At 44.5% G+C, this 22923-nt stretch overlaps 1 protein-coding gene across 3 annotated transcripts in view; it reads right to left on the minus strand.

Moving 5' to 3' along the window:
* Window positions 1-22923, minus strand: part of ILDR1 (immunoglobulin like domain containing receptor 1) — a 41271-nt gene that overhangs the window by 14298 nt on the left and 4050 nt on the right. For 2 of the 3 annotated variants that reach the window (XM_061403854.1, XM_061403783.1), the window contains exons 2-5: window positions 13635-13805; window positions 12174-12323; window positions 5883-6002; window positions 5463-5609 (exon numbers count right to left, since the gene is read on the minus strand). In XM_061403854.1, the coding sequence (XP_061259838.1) occupies window positions 5463-5609; window positions 5883-6002; window positions 12174-12323; window positions 13635-13805 (588 nt within the window). The remainder of the gene's footprint in view (window positions 1-5462; window positions 5610-5882; window positions 6003-12173; window positions 12324-13634; window positions 13806-22923) is intronic. The other variant, XM_061403924.1, reaches the window with a different exon arrangement.

A 22923-nucleotide genomic window follows, 5' to 3' on the forward strand; every position in this document is an offset into this window, starting at 1 on the left:
ATGCCCTCCTTAATACGGGCCAGTCACTTTACATGAGTTAACTAATCCTCAGAGAAATCTCTTAAATGTGAGCGTCAGATGAGAAAGTTAGAGAGGTTACCTTCCCAGCCCAATGTCCCACAGCTGGTGACCGACCAGTAGAGGCAGTGTGTGACCCTGTGTCTGTCTGTCAAGCCTCTACTCTTTCTGCCAAACTGCAGAGTCCCCAGACTCCTTTATGTGATAAAGCAAAAAAAAAACAAAAAACAAAAAAAAAACCCTTTCCCAGCAGTACCTTCTCACATTATTTTTCTCTCCTCAGCACCACACCTTTCAAAACTCACTCCAGACTAATCTCTGCTTCCAGGGCCTCAGGACATCTGATCCCATTGGGAACAACGTTCGCTGCCCCCTACCCTTCTTAACTGAATCTTGATCTCCTCCCAATGGTACTGTTGCATCTTTGGGCCACTTCCTTTTTCAGCTCCTCCAATTCAATAGGAAGGAAAAGGAGAGTTGGGCTTCTCTTCTTGCTCTCCAAATGATTTCTTAATTAATGGGACCCTTTGCAGAGATGACTTCCTAGAGACTTTTCTGGATCTTCCATCAGGCTTCCTGTCAGATTTTCACACATTCCCAAGATTAACTCACCTGCTTCCTTCTTAACTGCCACCATCTCTTTCTAGGGTCCTTTCCTTCCCTAATGCACTGGAGTGAAAAAATATAGTCTCTGAGCTTCTACCTTGCGTGCCTGTCCCTAAAAAAATAGCTCGATGGGGAAGTCTAGACTATCAGGCTTTCTGTTGCTCACCTAATGGGGAATCAGGCAACAAAATAAGAAACATGGAGAAATTAACAAAGCCTTGCTGCTGCTAAGTCACTTCAGTCGTGTCCGACTCTGTGTGACCCCATAGATGGCAGCCCACCAGGCTCCCCGTCCCTGGGATTCTCCAGGCAAGAACACTGGAGTGGGTTGCCATTTCCTTCTTCAATGCATGAAAGTGAAAAATGAAAGTGAAGTTGCTCAAGTCGTGTCTGACCCTCAGCGACCCGACCCCATGGACTGCAGCCCACCAGGCTCCCCCGTCCCTGGGATTCTCCAGGCAAGAACACTGGAGTGGGTTGCCATTTCCTTCTTCAATGCATGAAAGTGAAAAATGAAAGTGAAGTTGCTCAAGTCGTGTCTGACCCTCAGCGACCCGACCCCATGGACTGCAGCCTACCAGGCTCCTCCGTCCATGGGATTTTCCAGGCAGGAGTACTGGAGTGGGGTGCCAAACAAAGCCTTAAATGACTCCTAATAAGTTATCTCTGAACCTCAGTGGTGTAAAATCTGTCTTGATCACCTTTAATGAGATAGTTAAATATACAGACTCCTGGATCCCACTCCCAGACTGGCCTTCAGTCAAATACAAGGTGAGAAAATCCATGTTTTCAACAAGCTTTAAGGCAGGAGTTGGAGTTGACTATTGTGGATTCTCAGCTCTCAACAACATTCTGAGAATTATGGTCCTCAGGGATAGGTTTCCATAAACACAGGCTTTAAGAGTCACTGGGACTTCCACTGGAATCCCAGCATGTATTAGCTGTGTAATTTCAGTTGAGTCTCCACAGTATGTTAGCTCAACCTCCTCATTTTTGAGCTGGGGATAAGTAGTGAAGTGAAAGTATTAGCCACTCAGTCATGTCTGACTGATTTGTGACCCCATGGACTGTAGCCCAATAGGCAACTCTGTCTATGGAAATCTCCAGGCAAGAATACTGGAGTGGGTTGCCATTTCCTCCTCCAGGGGATCTTCCTGACCCAGTGATCGAACCCAGGTCTCTTGCATTGCAGGCAGATTCTTTACTATCTGAGCCAACAGGGAAGCCCCAGGGATAATAATACCTATTTCATAAAGTTGTTGCAGTTAAATGAGGTAATACATATGAAATGCCTAATACTGGCAAATATTCAATGGGTCATGGCTCATGTTGTTACAATAAATGGTTAATATAAGTCACTACTTTCACCTTAGATCCCATAGAAGACAAAAAGTACACATTTGGAGACTAAAGCATCAAAAGCATATTCATTTTCATTTCTGAGGAAAACCAGGGGCATGTGCTTTAAGATCACCCTTTGTGACAGAAATAATGCTCAACATCTCCCTTCCACCAGAGACCCGCAGCCAGAATCTTCTGTGTGAATCACCCATGGTGCCTGAATCACCCTGAGGACCTCCAACTCTTTCCACTCCTTACCACCCCCTCTCCACTCTTACAGAGAGTTCTTCGCCCTCCCTGAGCCATAGGTCATACCGTCCTTTTTCTTTTTTTTTTATATATACTGGCAGTATACACAGTATACTGATTTGACTGGCAGTCCTTTCAAGGACATCCTCAGAAACACCCTAGAATCTCACACCCCTTGAACCCTTGCTATTTCAGCTTTCGGGAACTACCAGTCCATGCTTCCTGGGCGCATGATGATTCCATTGTCAGACAACCAACCTCAAATAGCAATTTTTCCAATATGCGTAGATCTCCTTGACTGATTCAGCAACCCTGCTTCCCTCCTCCAGAGCAGCAGTTTAAACATTCCCCACTTCTGATGTCTTCCCCGCAGTATGAACTTTCAGCTGATAACATGTCTTTGTTAAGGAAGAGGAACCAGTCCTGGACATGGAATCAAGAGACCTAGGACTAGTCCAAGGCTTACCACTAACAAGCTGTGTATAATTGTGGAAATCTCTGTCTAGGCCCCACTTCCCTCAGCTGAAGTGGGGTTACTAAACTTTGGTGTCATTTTTGTTTTACTTCTCCCTGGTCCTCTCACTGGAAAGCTGGGGCAGGTTGTGGGGGTGGGCTGTGGTCACAGAAGCTCAAGAATCACTGACATCGTTCTTGAAGCTGCCTTGTGTGTCTAGAATTTTGATCTGCTGAAATCGAGACAGGCTGGTGTCAACTCACTCCCCCAGCTTCTTCCCTTACACTTTAATCATATTCCTTGCGTTAACAACTTCCTCTCTCTCTCCAGAGGGCAGGCTTCCTTTTCTTTCCCTCTCTTACAGTGAAAGGTAGTCCTGATGTCACTCCCACTGACTCCATCCCTCCTCAGTTGCTGCCTCACTTCACAATGCTTCCTTTCTCTTTCTTTCTACTGGCCTTGGTTCTCCATCTACAAGTATGCTTCAGTTCAGTTCAGTTGCTCAGTTGTATCCAACTCTTTGTGACCCTATGAATCGCAGCACGCCAGGCCTCCCTGTCCATCACCAATTCCCAGAGTTTACTCAAACTCATGTCCATTGAGTCGGTGATGCCATCCAGCCATCTCATCCTCTGTTGTCCCCTTCTCCTCCTGCCCCCAATCCCTCCTAGCATCAGGGTCTTTTCCAATGAGTCAACTCTTCGCATCAGGTGGCCAAAGTATTGGAGTTTCAGCTTTAGCATCAGTCCTTCCAATGAACACCCAGGCTGATCTCCTTTAGGATGGACAGGTTGGATCTCCTAGCAGTCTAAGGGACTCTCAAGAGTCTTCTCCAACACCACAGTTCAAAAGCATCAATTCTTCAGCACTCAGCTTTCTTCACAGTCCCTCACATCTATACATGACCACTGGAAAAACCATAGCCTTGCTTAGGGTTACCTTATTTAAAAAAAAAAAACAAAAAAAAAAAACGATCACATCCACCCTCTTCCCCATCCAAGAGCTTAACTTGACAAGTCCTGCCCTCTCCGTGTAATCTCCTCTTGTCACCAAATTTCTCAGGACAGACTCCCCAGGTGACTCACTTTGAAAGTGACCTCATCTGCTCAAGTTCAAGGATCTTTCTTTGTGGCCCACATTTCCTTATCTCACCAGTTCTTCTAAATGAAATCTAACCACTTGGGAGAAACCACTTTCTCCCAGAACCTGTTAATCAGCTTACGGACAGTAGACACATTTATCGCTGGTGCTGACTGTGTCCCTAGCCCCTGCCTGTTTTGAGTGCCCCACAGACTTAGGGATTCCGAGAAAGTATCCTGGGAGAGTTTCTCTCATCTCAGTCTTTATATTACAGCACCGGGAGCAGTGACTCCTACATGACCTCCTTCCCAGAGGAGGGATAGAAAGGCAAGGAGCTCCATGGCCCAATACCGAGTTCTCTGCTATTTCTTGTCTCTTGAAGGAGCTTATTGGCATCTCAGCCAATCCCATAGCGATCTACACAGACAGGCTGTGGCAGCCTCTGTTGTGGGAAATTCACATACTGTAAGTCAGACGAGAACGAATGCAACACCGCATTGTTTCTGCTACTTAGTGTGACTCCTCTGACCTTCAGTCTCCTTATTGTTAAATAACAATGATACCTGCCTTCTAGGGTTGTGAGGATTCAAAAGGGAAATATATGCAAAGGCCCCACACACCAGACATCCAATAAAAGTTAGTTCTCTTTTCCTATAAGACAGCAACCTCAGAACACAGGCCTGAAACCAGACTCGGACCATTGAGCTTCCTGACATTATAGATTAGGTTTTGTTTCTATCTTAAAAGCCAATTTCTGGGTTTCTTTTAATATCCTTCAAATGGACCAAAATGATAACAGTGGTTATATCTGGGTGCTCAGATCAGATTTTTCATTTTCCTGAATTTCTCAGATTTCCTACAAGGTAATACTTTACTTATACCACCAGGAAAAGGAAATGCTACTTTAAAAACACAAAAAAATCCTTCCTTTAAAGCTGCTGATTCTGCTCCATCCGTTCAGTAAGAAAAGATCTTTGTGGAATAAACTTTCTTCTTTTGTCTTCACCAAATGTTTTAGGGCATGTCACAATTCTGTTTTATTAATAAAAGGCCAAATTCAAGCCCAAAGAAAGATCACTGTTAGAACAAGATCTTCTGCCTTCTCTTTCCTTTGTCTAAAACAGAGACTCTCAAAGTGTGGCCCCTAGACCAGCAGTGTGAACTTCTGAGAAATAAAAATCCTCAGGCCCACGCAAGACCGATTAAATCAGAAACTCCAAAGATAGAGCTGGCAACCAAGTTTTAACAAGCCCTCCAGGAGATTCTTAAGTTTGAGGACCCCCGCTCCAACACCTCTCTCTCTTCTGATCTGTTCTTTTCAAGTCATCTCTAGGAAGTGGCCTTCTCTCTCATTGTTCCATGCAAACCACTCCCTCCAGCCACCTCATGTCCAAGCAAGGTCAGAGTTGGGGGAAAATACTGAAGCAGAGGCCTATCAGGGCTGCTGAGGAAAGGACACCAGTGGACAGACCCATCTGAAGGGGGCCTTAGGCAGTCTAGAAGGTGAACAGGCATAAGTCTTCCCGCCTGGCTCTATGGCTTCCCTAAGCATCATTTTCTGAACTGAGCCCAAAGACCTCTGAGCCTGTGATGAGAAGGGCATAGAGAAGAACCTGGGAGAATGCAAGGTTTTGACGTGGTCATGTGAAATTGATATGTCTGGGGCACTAGGCTTCCGTCCCGCCCCATCCCACTGCTCATCTGTCCCCCTCACCTTCCTGGGGGCAGCAGCAGCGGTTGGGACAGCAGGGGCAGCGGAGGTAGCAGCAGCAGTACTGGGGGCAACACTGGCACCAGCACACTCCAATCAGCAGGAGCAGGAGGAGGGCTCCCAGGACGATGAAGATCACGGTCAGCCAGTCTGCAGGGGGGAAGCCAAGCAAGGGTCGAACTAAATCTTCAGGGGCATGCTTTAGCTTGTAACATGCTAAAGGTCTGATCTACACAGCTCTTGACCTATAAGTTAAGGATGAGCAATATACACGCAGAATTAAAAATTCAGCTTTGGTAAAGTACTTCAGAGGCTGGCTACCGACCACAATAACCTAGGTTTGCTTGTTTCTGTTTTTTTTTTCCCTTTATGTAAAAGTGTCCCAGTGGGGGTGGCCAAATAGAAATCTCCAAGAGCACTTACGCAGGACGATGAGCTTCACTTCCTTATCTGGGTCTCCTGACGTGTCCCCTGGGGCCTCAATGGTGCAGTAATACACTCCATGGTCCCACCACATCACTTCATTAATCACCAGATCTGCTCCTGCAGTGAAGGAGGGGAAGGTGCCAGCAATTAAAGGAGAGGGCATGGGTTTCTGATTTCTGGTAGCTTCAGGTCCCCAGCATTATACTTCCACATCCTAAAAGGGCCTCTCATAGTTAGAGAAAGGCCTCTATTCCTTCCTTTGAGATTCTCTTCTTCCTCTGAACAGTATAAAGGTGGTAAAACTGACCACTTAGTGAGCTCTACCAGGTACCCTGAAAGGAGTTAGGATACATCACCCCACTTCCTTCCTTCCACAACTCTCTAAATGGGTGAGGTAGAGGTTACCAGTTACCTCCCAATGTCTATCCTCCCTTTCTCTCATGGTCGTAGAATTTTTGCTCATGTATCAATACATAGCTATCCAGAATAAAGTCACTAATTGTCATCCTCTCTTACAGATGGACATGGACATGTGACTTGGTTCTGGTGGACAGAATATAAACAGAAGTGTCACATGACGGCTCTCAGGAACCTTCTTGAAAACAGTTTGGGAACATCTTTGCTCTTTTCTTCTTCATTTCTTCCTCCACTCTGTTATCTGGAAAGCAAATGTGATGGCTACCATCTTGGACCGTAAGGAAAGAGATGACATTCTTAGTGAGCAGGAAGGAGCTTGGGTTCCTGAGGAATTAATGGAACAGAGCCACCACACTAGTTCTGGTCTGTCTAGCCCCAAATTTACACCTGTATGTGTGCGTGCTCAGTTGCTCGGTCATGTCTGACTCTCTGTGACCCCACAGACTGTGTAGCCCATCAGGCTCCTCTGTCCATGGAATTTTCTAGGCAAGAATATTGGGTTTCCATTTCCTCTTCCAGGGGATCTTCCTAACCCAGAGACCAAACCCGAGTCTCTGCCTGCATTGGCAGGCAGGTTCTTTACCACTGAGCCACCAAGGAAGAAATTAACTTTTTATCGTTTAAGTCACTAATAGTTGGGGCTTTTGCTTACTCGAAATCAAATTTAATCCTGATACAAGGGGTAGGATTATTAGCTGCATATCAGATGAGGAAACTAAGACTAGAGGGAACTGGAACATAGAGAGGTAACAAAGAGAGGTAGGTTCAAACTTAAGTCTTGCCTCAAAGCTGGTGCCCTCAACCACCAAGCTCTAATGTCTTCTCCAAACTGGGTAGGAAAATCCACAGCTTGGGTTCCTCACCAGCTGTGAACATACACTTCTGAATCTTGATGGGACAGTTGAGATGAACTTGAGGAACAAGTAAGGATGAAATGCCAATATTTTCAGAATAAGTGTTACTCAAGAAAAGAATGAGTTTTGTGAGCACCAAGTCTCTACCCCATTAAGATAGATGAAGGTTATGTTCACATTTAATAAAGGCAAATGTTCTCTAAAGACCTTCTGTGGGTCCAGCACTATGTCAGACTCTGTGGAAGCTCAAACAAGACCTGTGCTGTGTCTGTCCTGAAAGGGCTTAAGGTCTAGTCAGAGACATCAGGGTAGCCCCCACGTCCAAGCTACTTTAGCCACACAAAGTACCAGAGGACACCTTCAAATCCTTAAAGACCTTAGTTATAGATTTGATCCTGCTTACTTGGCAGTCATAGTTGCAATTCTTTTTTATCTGTTGGTTAAGAAATATTTATTGAGGAAATGAAACAAACATGCAAGGTCATGCACCACTGGAGCTAACTTTGACTTCTCTTTCCTTCTCTTTCTACGTCAATCCCTACAGTTTTTTTCCTACTCATGATTTTCCAACCTGCTGCCTTTCACAGAAACAAGCTTACCCCAGACTTGGAAAAATGGTGAAAGTGCTTTGGAGGAAACACCCCCTCCAAGGTTAATGTGTATTATAAATCTCCCCCAATTTTACTAGAGACAAAGATTATTTCATGGATATCAGAATAATGATTCTGATGCATTCATTAGAACTGATTTGACAGGGTATTCTCAAATGATGCAAACACAGGCATAAAAATTTCAGAAAACAAGGGCTCCAAGAAGTCACAACAATCCCGGAGATAGAAATTAAAACCCAGGGGAAATACCACTTTCCCATGGGGATAAGGAGGCAGAATTTGACCCAAAGGTGGTTGGGAGTAGGGGTAGTGGACAGTGTTATTCATTTAGAAAGAAAAAGAAAATGACAGAAAATCAGAGACTATCACCTGTGGGGACTTTCGTCCTTCAAAATCTGTAAAGGAAAATTTAAACTTTGGGGTCAGATCAGAGTTAAGTTTCTGGGCTCTGGATAGAGTAGTCACCCTGAACCTCTGAGGATGCACCTAAAAACTGGAAAAGGACAGATGTTCCATAAGGCTGAATGCTCAAGGGCTGACTTGGGAAGGTCAGAGGTTGAATATAAACAGATCAGACTTACATACTGCAGCCAAAGTATTATACACAAAGTTGGAAGCAGTTTTTAAACTAGGTTGATCTATCTCTAAAACAGTCATCGAATATTCACTGATTTCTTCAGATTGTTGCTATGGGTACCCTGAGTAGCCTGCTAGGTGTATTCTCCCACTTTTTCCCCCCACTTTTAACCAGTCACTATTTATTTAACACCATGCTGCTGCTTGGAATACGGAATGAAGCAGGGCAAAGACTAATAGAGTTTTGCCAAGAAAATGCACTGGTCATAGCAAACACCCTCTTCCAACAACACAAGACTCTACACATGGACATCACCAGATGGTCAACACCGAAATCAGATTGATTATATTCTTTGCAGCCAAAGATGGAGAAGCTCTATACAGTCAGCAAAAACAAGACCAGGAGCTGACTGTGGCTCAGATCATGAACTCCTTATTGCCAAATTCAGACTGAAATTGAAGAAAGTAGGGAAAATCACTAGACCATTCAGGTATGACCTAAATCAAATCCCTTATGATTATACAGTGGAAGTGAGAAATAGATTTAAGGGATTAGATCTGATAGACAGAGTGCCTGATGAACTATGGAATGAGGTTTGTGACATTGTACAGGAGATAGGGATCAAGACCATCCCCATGGAAAAGAAATGCAAAAAAAGCAAAAGGGCTGTCTGGGGAGGCCTTACAAATAGCTGTGAAAAGAAGAGAAGCAAAAAGCGAAGGAGAAAAGGAAAGATATAAACATCTGAATGCAGAGTTCCAAAGAATAGCAAGAAGAGATAAGAAAGCTTTCCTCAGTGATCAATGCAAAGAAATAGAGGAAAACAACAGAATGGGAAAGACTAGAGATCTCTTCAAGAAAATTAGAGATACCAAGGGAACATTTCATGCAAAGATGGGCTCGATAAATGACACAAATGGTATGGACCTAACAGAAGCAGAAGATATTAAGAAGAGATGGCAAGAATACACAGAAGAACTGTACAAAAAAGATCTTCACCACCCAGATAATCACGATGGTGTGATCACTCATCTAGAGCCAGACATCCTGGAATGTGAAGTCAAGTGGGCCTTAGAAAGCATCACTACAAATAAAGCTAGTGGAGGTGATGGAATTCCAGTTGAGTTATTTCAAATCATGAAAGATGATGCTGTGAAAGTGCTGCACTCAATATGCCAGCACATTTGGAAAACTCAGCAGTGGCCACAGGACTGGAAAAGGTCAGTTTTCGTTCCAATCCCAAAGAAAGGCAATGCCAAAGAATGCTCAAACTACCGCACAATTGCAGTCATCTCACACGCTAGTAAAGTAATGCTCAAAATTCTCCAAGCCAGGCTTCAGCAATACGTGAACCGTGAACTTCCTGATGTTCAAGCTGGTTTTAGAAAAGGCAGAGGAACCAGAGATCAAATTGCCAACATCCACTGGATCATGGAAAAAGCAAGAGAGTTCCAGAAAAACATCTCTTTCTGCTTTATTGACTATGCCAAAGCCTTTGACTGTGTGGATCACAATAAACAGTGGAAAATTCTGAAAGAGATGAGAACACCAGACTACCTGATCTGCCTCTTGAGAAATTTGTATGCAGGTCAGGAAGCAACAGTTAGAACTGGACATGGAACAACACACTGGTTCCAAATAGGAAAAGGAGTACATCAAGGCTGTATATTGCCACCATGCTTATTTAACTTCTATGCAGAGTACATCATGAGAAACACTGGACTGGAAGAAACACAAGCTGGAATCAAGATTGCCGGGAGAAATATCAATAACCCTAGATATGCAGATGACACCACCCTTATGGCAGAAAGTGAAGAGGAACTCAAAAGCCTCTTGATGAAGATGAAAGTGAAAGTGGAGAGTGAAAAAGTTGGCTTAAAGCTCAATATTCAGAAAACGAAGATCATGGCATCCGGTCCCATCACTTCATGGCAAATAGATGGAGAAACAGTGGAAACAGTGTCAGACTTTACTTTTTGGGGCTCCAAAATCACCGCAGATGGTGACTGCAGCCATGAAATTAAAAGACGCTTACTCTTCGGAAGGAAAGTTATGACCAACCTAGATAGCATATTCAAAAGCAGAGACATTACTTTGCCAACAAAGGTCCATCTAGCCAAGGCTATGGTTTTTCCTGTGGTCATGTATGGATGTGAGAGTTGGACTGTGAAGAAGGTTGAGCGCCAAAGAATTGATGCTTTTGAACTGTGGTGTTGGAGAAGACTCTTGAGAGTCCCTTGGACTGCAAGGAGATCCAACCAGTCCATTCTGAAGGAGATCAGCCCTGGGATTTCTTTGGAGGAAGTAATGCTAAAGCTGAAACTCCAGTACTTTGGCCACCTCATGCAGAGTTGATTCATTGGGAAAGACTCTGATGCTGGGAGGGATTGGGGGCAGGAGGAGAAGGGGACGACAGAGGATGAGATGGCTGGATGGCATCACTGACTCGATGGACGTGAGTCTGAGTGAACTCCTGGAGTTGGTGATGGACAGGGAGGCCTGGCGTGCCGTGATTCATGGGGTCACAAAGAGTCAGACACGACTGAGCGACTGAAGTGAAGTGAACTGAACTGCTGCTAAGTCGCTTCAGTCGTGTCTGACTCTGTGGGACCCCATAGACGGCAGCCCATGAGGCTCCACCATCCCTGGGATTCTCCAGGCAAGAACACTGGAGTGGGTTGCCATTTCCTTCTGCAATGCATGAAAGTGAAAAGTGAAAGTGAAGTCGCTCAGTCGTGTCAGACTCGTATTGACCCCATGGACTGCAGCCCACGAGGCTCTTCCTTCCTTGGGATTTTCCAGGCAAGAGTACTGGAGTGGGGTGCCATTGCCTTCTCTGATTTAACACTATAGATAAAGCTCATTTAAATAGGCTCTGAATTCTGTGCCAATAATCCACTGGACATGGAATCCATTCCCCCCAGTAATGTGGGGCACTGACCCTTCATTCACAGGTGTGCTAAATGGTCATAATGAAAGTTCACCGCACACATGTGGTTTTCTAAGTGCTTTATACACATCATCTCACTTAATCCTGACAACTTTCCATGAGACAAGTACTATGGCAAGTCCCACCTTACAGAAATTGAGGCTTAAAAGATGAAAGGGACTTGCCCAAGTTCACAACCCCTGTGAGTACAGAACAGGGACCTACACCTGAGTCTGACACCTGAGTCTACTCCTTGTACTCCCACAAAGAACGCATATGCTTCAGATGTAGCTCTCAGATGTCGTATTTGATGTTTACTTCAGTGTGGGGAGACAAAGACCATTATGCCCATCTTTCAGATTTGATAACAGAGGCCAGAGAAAAGAATCGGTCACTAAGCAAGGGGGTGGAAGCATGGGATCACCACCCCGTCTTTTGATTCTACACCCAGTGCTCTTTCCTCTACCAGTGAAGGGCAAGGGTCCATAAGTGGCCATCTACTTAGAAACCCCCACTCCATAGATTTGGGAAACAGGGGTAGCCAGAGGGGAACTCAGGCATCTGGGGTTTGAGCAGGCCTTGAGAGCACTTTCTGGAAGAAATCAAGGGAGCCTGAGCCACATGTTAGCCATGAATCTCAGGAAGGTGAAGGAAAACATCCAGTCCCAGACCTTTAGCCAAAGCTGTAGGCCGTCCTCTTGTCTGAGCCCAACTTCCAGGGTACTGACTTCAGAGGGGGTGGCACATTCTGTGCATTTGGCACTTTCCTCAAAAAATGAAAGTGACCAAGTAGACCATCAAGCAACAGAAGAAAAGGGAAATCCCCACAATGACTCAGCCTGCTAGGCCTGGTATCTACACAGCTCTCCACCCCCAGTCCCCAGCTGCCTCCAAACTCACGATTCTGGATGGTGATCTTGCGCTGCCGGTAATCCACCCCCAGCACAGGTTCACTCTGCCCCCGCCGCTGGGCCACGATGCGAACTTCCCGCTGGCTGTCATTGCAGTCATTGGACGGGTCCTGGCCCAGGGATAAAGCTGCTTGGTATGCTGGAGAAAGAGGACATGGGCAAGTCACACAGCAGTGAGGAATTCCCATCAAGACAGGTGACCTTAGTGGTCCCTGGAGCAGTGAAGGTTCTCAGTGTTTCCTGAGTCTCTGCATCTCCTAGGCATCTTCTCAAAGATGGGGATCTGAGAGTCTACGTTTCTAATGAGCTCCCAGGTGAAACCATTGCTCACACTTTGAGCAGCAAGACTCCAGACCCCTCTACTGGGCCAAAATTTCCAAATCCTGAACTGAATCACCACCTCCATCCAAATGTCCCCTGCCTCATTTCCAAAGTGACTCCAGAATCTGCTCCCAAATGGTTCCTCTAACCTGCCCTCTCAATATACGTTTTGAGAGCTGTTAAATCTGCTGATGATAAATGTCTTCTACCTGGTCCCTCCTACTTACCCACTTAATGCATGCATTTTAAGAGTAGCCCCCAGGAAACAATGCCTCAGTTTAGAAAGGGGGTGTTTTGGGAACAAGGTGAGGCTCTGTGGGTGGCTCAGTAAGTTAGGTTTTGGAGCTCATATTGTAAGATACTAGTCGGGGCTAAAAATGGTAAAGCTGATGCCTCCCCCTGCTTTGCCTCATCTTGGGAAGCTCAGGGTGAACAGGCTCTACTTCTATTCTCCAAATTTCTAAAGGTCAATTGTCCCAGGTCGGTGGTGGGAGTCTGGGCTCTTCTGTTTCTTGAGAGAGGCAGAGGTGGGCAGTGAGAGAAGGACTTAGGTTCAAGACAGCAAGACTGACATGAGTGGGGCAGTTGTCACCGAGAGGGAGGACTTGGCTAAGTGTAGGGGAGAGCCGCGCAGCATTCAGAGATGCCCACAATGAGCAGGCTACCTGTGGCCAGTGCGCTCCCAGTCACTGAGAGAGGCATGACTGTCTACCGGAAGGCTGGCCCTAGACAGGGATGTGGCAGTGGGCTGGAGGCTCACAAATGACCGTTCCTCATTCATCCTGTGGCTAGTGGGTGGGGTGGGGGATACGAGTGCACCAGGCATTAACTAGGATGCAGGACTTGCTCTGCCTTTTTACTTAATGTCTAAGCTGCCTTCATTCCTTTTTGAACAAAGTGGAACAGAAATTTTAAAATAAATTAATGGTATGTGACCCTGAATAAGTTATGTCATCTACTTGGCCTCAGCTTGTCTATCTATAAAATGAGGGAACTGCAATAAGCAATCTTTCTGGCTTCTTCTCACTATAAGGATTTGTGATCCTAAATAATTCCTAACCCTAATGGCAGTACTTCACAGAGGGGCCTTGGGAGAGTGGGGGGCAAGAGTGGGGAGGAGGCCACTCACATGCAGAGTAGTAGTCAAAGATGGGGTCCTTGCAGAAGGACTTGAAGCGCCACGTCACCACCACATCCTGGAGCTGGGCAGAGGTGGTGTAGTCACATTTGAGGATGACGGAGGCAAACAGGGTGACATAGCGCTCCGTGTGCTGGACCGTCACCAGCAAGGACATGCAGCCTGCAGCCAAGAGCAGAAGACAATGCTGAGGGACTGTAAGGGGTGACTTCCTTCTATTCGTGGGGCAAGAAAAGCAATGTCCATAAGCAAACACACTGCCTGGCTGGTTGGGAGCAGCTCATAGGCAATTGTCTTACTCAGCCTGGGCGGGGTTGTGGTGGATATTGCAGACACCCTGGAGGAGATGGAGGGAAAAAAGAGGAAGAATCATGACTCCTAAGTTGGCTACAGTCCATATGGAGTGATGACACATCCAACAATGATAAAGAAACGATATTAAAAGAAGGCCATAAAAGAATGACTTTGCTAGTGTAGATATTTTTTCATGTCACTTCTCTTCTTAAAATGTTTTCCCATTTCCCTAAGGATAAAGTTCAACCTCTGTACCCTGGCCTAGGAGACCAGTCAGGTCTGCTTTCAGCCTTTCTCTGGGGCCTCATCTCCCTTCATGCCCCACTCTGACAGAGGGCTTTGGACACTCTAGACTTGCCTCCGTCCTTCTCGTGCTAGGATCAATGTCTTCTGCAGGTCATCCCAGGTGTACATCTCTTGTGGAGCACTCTTCCACATCACCAGTTGCCACTCCACTCCCTTCACCAGGCTAAGCAAGATTTCTTTCTTAGGTTTTCAGCTGCACCCTTGCCTCCTCTGACTGCAAGTCTGGAAGAGGGGGCTTCCTCTGTTTTCCCAAAGTGCCCTGCCCTACCTCTGGCAGCACTTTTCACACTTCTTGGGGATGGCCTGGCTACTGTAGGCTTGGAGGCCTACTGGGCTTGCTTCTGGCTCACTGTTCAAACACAAGAGCCTCATACTGGCACCTGTCACCTCCTTAAAAAGTGAAGTCACTCAGTCATGTCCAGCTCTTTGCAACCCCATGGACTGTAGCCTGCCAGGCTCCTCTGTCCATGGAATTCTCCAGGCCAGAATACTGGAGTGGGTGCCCATCTCCAGGGGATCTTTCCAACCCAGGGATCAAACCCAGGTCTCCCACATTGCAGGCAGAATCTTTACCTTCTGAGCCACCAGGAAGCCCTTAGCACCCAACAAATGTACGTTCATTCATGTTGAATACATGATGGAATGAATGACAGTGAAAATTGGCAGTACAACTGGTCCAACATAAGCACAAAACAAATTAAAAAAAAAATGATCAGACTGACAATTTTTTTTCACAAAAGATTTGAAGGAACTAAAAATTTTTCTTTTACTTTTAAAAACTTTCTCCCCTTACCTTCCAAATCTACAGATATACTTAAAGCTCCAAGTCTGTGTTGATGAGGAACCAGGTGGCACAGAAATGTCAGGTGGGACTTTGACATGGTCAGAGGTCCACACATTACCAGCATCTTCAGATGTTCCTGTGTCAATATGGATTCTAGGCCCAGTTATAGGGGCCTTCTTACAGCAGGTTTAATGTGGAGAAATAGTACCCAAACTTGAGCATACATCACCAGGAGGACTTGTGACAGCCCAGATCACTGTCAGCGGGAGTTTCTAATTCAGTAGGACTTGCGTGGGACCCAAGAACTTACATCTAATAAATTTCCAGGAGATTCTGATACTACTTCTCTGGGCACCGTACTTTGAGGACCACTGGTGTAGACTAGCTAAATTAAACCCAGGCTTTGGACTCAGATACAGTTGGGTTCAAATCAAACTGTACTACTCACTTGGACACTGGAGAAGTTATTTACTCTCTCTGAGCCTGTGTTTCCTCAGCTATGAACAGAGATTGTATAAGTACTAACCTCATCAGGTCCTTGCAAGAATGCAGTGAAATAATCCACACTTCTGGCACCTGCCATGTTAACTGGCAAGGTGCTGGCATATATGCTGCCATGGTGGTGACAGTGTATGAGTCTTTTTCCTTTCTCCCTTATTCTGAGGGCCATGGAGAAAGGGGTTCAAGTTAGAAGTCTCTCCAATCGAGTTCTCAAGTGGAGCTGTGTTCATTTTGACTGAGTTACTCCCACAAACAAAACAGTCACCCCCCCACCTTTCAGAGCCGCTGGATGGGCCTGGCTCAATGGCCAGAGCCATGAGCATGGTGCTGGGTCCTGCCTCACCTAGACACAACCCTCCTAATACAGAACACCATGGTTTATGATGGGATCAGCATCCACTTTTCTCATGTCCACAGAGAGACAGCAAGATGCTGTGCTGCTTGGGATAGACCCTGGTCCCCAGAAATGACCTGAGCCCTCTTCAGGGCTGAGCTGTAATGAGGATATGCCAGTGATAGCCATGCTAGAGAGGGTCTGCAGAAGTGTGGGGGGAGACCTGAGGGTGGGGAACCATCACAGAAGGAAGAGAGAGTTACGCTAGATTCTAAAAACAAGGCAGGATTAAGATGATATGTGAAAAACAGGAAGAGGGCAGAGAGACTCATTGAGTCACGATAGAAGAAAGGAGTGAGCAAAGGCACTTATCATGAAGAGGCCGTTCCTTGGGGAATCTGAAGGAACCAGTCCAGCTGGGGCCTCTGGCTTTACGGTGATAAATAAGATGATAAATAAGTGAGATGATGGTGGGGAGTGGGAGTAGGCAAATGGGGTGGTGTGTAAATTGCACTCCAGAATCTGTTTCTAGTTAATGGATAATCACTGAAGGTTTTTCTGAAAAGGAATAATAAGGTGAAAGTGGTGTTTTTAGGAAGATGGATGACTTTCTTATTTAGCTGTGAATGGGAAAAGAGCATCATTTTGAAAATAAGCCTTGAGGAGCTTGTGGTTGGGGGGTGGGGAGGGTGGGGAGAGCTGCTGTCTGTATTAGCTGTAGGATTCCTGAAGTCAGTCCAATAAGAATCAAGAGCTAATGACTAGTATCTGAAACTTAACATGGATTATTTCATAATCTGATTTTTTTACTTTTGCTTCTCCACCTTCACCACCTCTTTTTTCCCAGAACTGACCTGGATTAAACCTTGGAGGTTTTACCCAACACAGCTTTAACTGAACAGAAGAAGCAGCTGCAGTAAGATCTGACAGCAAATAGGATGGCATTGTCAACATTAGCTTATTTTGATCAGTAACTTGCATTGATTGAAATAGAGAGAAAAAAACTGACTGGCAATCTAAGCAAAATCCTAGACTCACAAAGAACTTTCATATATTTCCTTCTACTCACTATCTTTATGAGCCCCAGGGAGAAACAAGCTGTGCCACTGCATACACAGCAAACCTGAGACTGGACAAGGCAAGTGGCTTGTCTGTGGTCGTTCATTTTCTAAAGTGGTTGGAACCAAGACTCTGCTCTGAGCAGAATCAAGCTATTTTTTAAATAGAGGAAGATGTTTGGTATTCAATAGTTTACACATAATCAGAGCATGGGGCCAAGCTACACATGCAATACTTAATATAGTACAGGCAGTAGTTACTCTAACACCGTCATTAGTAAACTATGTGTCCTTGATTTTGTCGAATGGTAATCTGATACAAACGACAGTTTGTTCAAAGGACTCCAGTCAACGTTATTTGTATAGAGGTAGAATATACGTGGGGGGCGGGGGGTGGGGTGGATAGTACGGGTGTGCCAGGAGTCAGAGATAAGTATTTGGTTGGAGCCAGAAATTACTCTGGGGTAACTTTGAAGATGGCTGAATCTGACACCCTGAGGCAGAAGAATGGGGACAAGGGTGATCACCTTCATTACCAAATGTTCACTCAGCTTCTCTTCCATGAATGCCCTTATTATGGACAAACCACACGTGGGGTGACATGACTCACCTTTACCGTCAGAACTGGCTTTGCTGCTCTTTTATCCTTTAATTTCATCCCTTAAGTGAATTTCAAGCCTTGAATTATGACAGGTTGCCATGTATTTGACCATATTGCACTCACTCACACTCCCTCCAGGGGTCTGTGAGCCCCACAGCACCCTGCACAGTTCCCAGACCTTCACCCTCTGCCCAGTCCCATGTGGAGAGCGAGGGCGTCTCTCAGGACAAAGGTACTGACCGACCAGCAAACCTTTCTCCCTTCTTCTCAGCTGCTGCTCTGGATCTCAGCATCTACTGTGTGCCAGGTAATAAACATACACTGTCTCCAGTCCTCACAAAGACCCCTAGGGTGGGGTCAGTCCTGGCCATAGCTGTGGGCAGAAGTTCAGAGACTATAATAAGCCAAGCCCTCTCAGCCTCAGTATTTTGAACTGGAGTCTTGCTCACACCAAAACTCAATCTTTCCCAAGCAAGCAAGCCTGACCTTCCAAGCAGAAGTCAGGAACTGGACTCTCAAAAAGCAGGAGGAATTTCCAGATTGGGAGGAAGGGGAGGGAAGTAGCAAGACAGCCCATTTCAAAGTCAGAAACTTCCCATCTTCTCCTTTAGCCTCTAATTTCTCTGTAAAATTAACCACATTGGGCATGCACACTATCAAGCAGGTAAAGTTTTCAAGAAAAGACTAAGGGCAGCAGAATCTGGGCTGAAAATATGAAGAGATTTAAAAAGATAAGTGTTCTGTTTATACATGTCCTGGTTGCATCTTTGATCTTTTAAACTTAGTTCTATTGACTTATCAAATTCTTAGATTTTCTTTCTGTTCTCATTCTCTTCATCATGTGGCATCTCCTTCTCCCCAGTTTATCACCATCTAATTTCCTAGTTGTCTTTATACTTTTCTCCTTAAATTCTGGAAACTGTGTTTTCTGGGTTCAAATTTTGCCTCCACTCCCCCACTAGCTAAAAGACCTGATAAGTTATTTCCAAACTAAGGTTCTTTGTCTACATGCAAAATTAGGATGATGATAATATGTGTTTGAATAAGTAATAGTGAGGACTAAAGGAGATAAATATGTCCAGCATTTAGCAAAAAGCCTGGCACATAATAGACACTTGATAAATGTCAGCTATTATTTGTATCATTTTTTATCTTGTCCATTTTAAGAGGTTGAGATCAACTGAGAATAGCATGTAAAAGCATTTTTGAAAGAATTAAAATAATACAAATGTAAGCAGTCATTACTGCCTTCTTTTTGCAAAATGAGTTACTGCACTAAAAGCTTTTAAAGCTGTGTCTTACCTGGCAAACCCATTCAGTTGGTCTCCTCTGTGAAAGAGGAAGAGGGATCTGTCATGTAAGGGTGGAAAGGTGACTTCAGATGAGATAACGGAGCCCATGGGAAGGAGAGAAGGGGAAGGGGATTCTCAGTTTCCCGCCATGAGGTACTTTCCAAGACTACGCTGATGCGCAGAGCGGGGACTATCATTCTGCGTTAAGGTGGAAGGAGAATATACCAAAGAAAGAAGAGTATCTTTACAATTCAATGCCATGTGTTCCCAAATAGATGCATATCTTTGCACATTTATTTATTCAGCCTGTTTTCCCCATGTAGTAGAGTGGGAAAGATGTTTAATAAGTTTCTAGAAATTATTATCTATACAGCATAGGGATCTAGGTAAAATTTTTTTTTTTAACTAAAAATCATTTTCAGGGGACTGGTTGTCATTTCCCCTCCTTTTCACACGAAGGGTCTTGCTTGGAAGGGAGTGGCAGGCAGGGCGGAGAGCAAAGTGTTTCCCAGCAAGAGGCAGTAGCCTACTGCTGCCTCGATGGAAGGTCTTGATTCCTGTTTTTCAGGCACCCAGGCACCTCTGCTCCAGTCAGCAGGTTAACAAAAGTACACAGATTTAATCCTATCAGAGTTTATGTCAGGGCAAGCTATCTCCCCAAGTATATTTACCATCGGTACTTGTCATATTTCCTTAGATAACAGTGCAAACAGGAAAAGAATCCAGAGGAAGAGGGCCTGGCAATGCACGGACAAGAGTTAAGGGACAGGGAGAGCTAGGACAGGAGAAAAGGGGAGAAGAAACCGGTTGGGATGCAGAAGGAAGTACGTCTGTGAGTTACACGGTTAACAAAGATCTGGGTGCACTTAACAGTGTTAGGCTTGGAGTGGCAGAAGCCTATGGCTGCCCTGGGGAGGAAAATGTAACTACTGAGCATTTCGATGTTGGTCAGCATGGTATTGAGGGTTTATTATACAGTATGTCCTTTAACCTTGGCAAATCCCTATGAGATCAGCCTTATTTTCATCTCAATATCATAGATGAGGAAAATCCTCAGGTAGATTAAATAACTGGGCTGAAGCCACACAGCTAATAAATAGCAAGACTAAATTTACGCTTATACCTCTAAAATCCCAAATCCTACAATTTCCACTGTACCACTTGCCTTCTAGGTAAGTTTCCTAATGGCAGAGGTTTAACCCCTTAAGGGACATTTACAAATTTACTTCAATCATTTTGTAGAGAAATCCCTTTTTTTCTTCATAAGATAAATAATAAGAAACTTAAACAATAGAGAAGGGTATAAAGTAAAAAGTTCCTCCTTACTCACCATGAACTCTAGTCTCCAGAAGCACCATAATTTTGTGTCTATCCTCCACATCTTTTCCTACACTGTTTTTTTTTAATTAATCATATTATGTGCATTGACTCACAATTTTGTTTTTTCTTCAAACTAATGAAATATCATTATATTCTTTATCAGTATAAATAGATATAATTTTTTTAGTGACTGCGTGAAAAGTCACTACATGGATGAACCATAATTTACCCCTTTTGCTAATGATGGGCATTTAGGTACTTCTAAATTTGCATTATCACAAACAATGCTGAAATAACTTATTGAAGTGAATACCTTTATGTTATATTAGGTATCTCTTTACAAAAGTCCTTTTTTATTCCAGTAGGATGTATTTCTCAAAGTGAGATTGCTAGGTCAAAGGGGATGAGGCTTTTAATAAATAATTCAGTAAAGAAATTTATAGTCCCATGAGCAGTGTGTGACACTCCCATGTATCACCACAATCTTTCCAACAGGGGAGAATATCAATCTTAAAAAAAATTCTGATAACCTACTAAGTGAAAAAAATAGCTTCTCAGGTGGTTTGAATTTGGTATCCTTTAGTTATTATGAGTAGAGGACAACAAGCCCTGAGAGGCAGATGCGCGGGGTTTCCCAAAGTCATTCGCTCAGGCCAGTGACTCAACCGTGTACCCACATGCTAATCTCAGCGCACATGCAAATTTAAGTCTCACCAGAATGACAAATTTCTGTGTGCCCTGGGCCTCCAGAGGTCACTCACTCACTCACTCACTTATTGAATACCTACTATGAGACAAGCACTGTTTCAGATGATGGGGGTAAAGTAGCTGATGAGAGACAAGGTCCCTGAACTCTTGGAACTTATACTTTTGGTGGGCAAGTCAATAATAAACAAGTAAATGCATAAACAAGGTACATCTGGTCATGGCTGAGCTTTACAGGATTGCTCAGAAACTGGTAGAGCTTTGTATAACAAGCTTACAAGTAAATTTGTATAACAAGCTGCTACTCTACAATAAGAGCCAAGACAGACACCCAGGCTCAAATCCTCCTCATAGCTCTTCTTGGCTGTTTCAGAATCTAAATTGGGCCCCAAATCTAAATCCTCCTCCTCCTATTCAAACTTGGGTTCTTCCCTATTTCCCATCTCAGTCAATGTGCAAGACTGAAAACTAGGTCTTGTCCTTGACATCTCTTTCTCCCTCACACTCCCTACAAAATCTATTATCAAACTGCTTTTATTTATCTCCCTACTATTTCTGGGATCCCTCTCTCTCCATTTTCACCATCACCCCAGCACAAGCTCCATCACTTCCAGCCTGGATACTGCTTCAGTTAACTGGTACCTGCACACACTCTGGTTTTCTTCCATGTGGATAGCACACTGCTGTCCACCTCCCAACTCTTTCTCTTTAAATATCTCCAAAAGCTGTGCACTGTTCTCAGGATAAATACACAGCCTCCTACCATGATCCATGAGACTACGCGATCTGGTCCTACCCACCCCTGCCTCCTTCCCACCACATGGAAAGGCTTCCTCCTCTCAGTCATGGAGACATTCTTGCCATCCCTCATTCTCACTGAGCTCCTATTCAGCAGCCTTGCACATGCTATTAATTTGTCTGGGATGATTACACCTCAGCTGTCAACTCAAGTATCATTTCTCCAGAGACGGCCTCCCAAATGAGCAAAATCCGTCTATTACAACCTCTTGTTGTACCTTGTATCTCTTTCTCATGGTCCCTGTCATAGCTGTATTTCCACATTTCTTTGTTTGTCCTTCAGACCATAAACACCATAGAGTCCAAGGCCATGTCTACTTTTGTTTGAGAGCATGTCTGGTACATGGTATACATTAAACATCTGGCAAATAAACAGATTCGTACAAGAAAGGGTAAACTGCCTGGAACAAATTTTAAGTGCTCTGAAAATACAGAAAATAAATGGTTAAAGTTAACCATTTGTAATATAGCCAGACAAAAAGCAAGGAAGAAGAGAGTATGTTGGGGGTGGGAAGGGTACAAGAGGATGCTCATAGCAGTGGAGACATAGCTGCCCAATTTAGTGAGGCCAGAATGAGTGGGTCTTGAATTCCAAAGAGCTTTAATCCACTCATACAGACTATGGGGATCTAGTAGAGGTTCTTAGAGCATTAAAGTGAAGGTGCATGCATGCTATACGTTGCTTCAGTCATGTCCGACTCTTTGCAACCCTATGGATTGCAGCCCGCCAGGCTCCTCTGTCCAAGGAATTTTCCAGGCAAGAATACTGGAGTGGGTTGTCATTTCCTACTCCAGGGGATCTTCCTGAACTAGGGATGGAGCCCTTGTCTCCTATGTCTCGTGCATTGGCAGATGGATTCTTTACCACTAGTGCCACCTGGGAAGCCCACTACAGTGAAGGTGGGAAAAATTAACCCAGGTAGGTTAACCTATCATCTGTGTGGAGAATGGTTGGAACTAGACAAAGAAGTAGCAGGCCTAGAGGTAAGGAGATGGTTAAGCTGCTGGGATTAAGCAACAGAACATGGTACTGGGTTTGGGAAATGAAGAAAGTGTCAAATCCTTTCCTTGACCCACCTAAGATTTGTATTTTGGAAGATCTAGAAATGAGTACCAGAGAAAGACATGATCAGTCTTTTTAATTCTTAAAACACACAATTTTCTTTCTCCCCTAAGGACTTCAAATAATGAAATAAAGTATTAGGCTGAAAGAAACCCAGGCAAACAGTACAGTAATTACCCACCATCTCATCCCACTGCATTGCTGTTGGGGCAAGATGTTTAATA

The sequence above is a fragment of the Bos javanicus genome, chromosome 1 (genome assembly GCF_032452875.1).
Source record: "Bos javanicus breed banteng chromosome 1, ARS-OSU_banteng_1.0, whole genome shotgun sequence".
Classification (NCBI taxonomy): domain Eukaryota; kingdom Metazoa; phylum Chordata; class Mammalia; order Artiodactyla; family Bovidae; genus Bos; species Bos javanicus.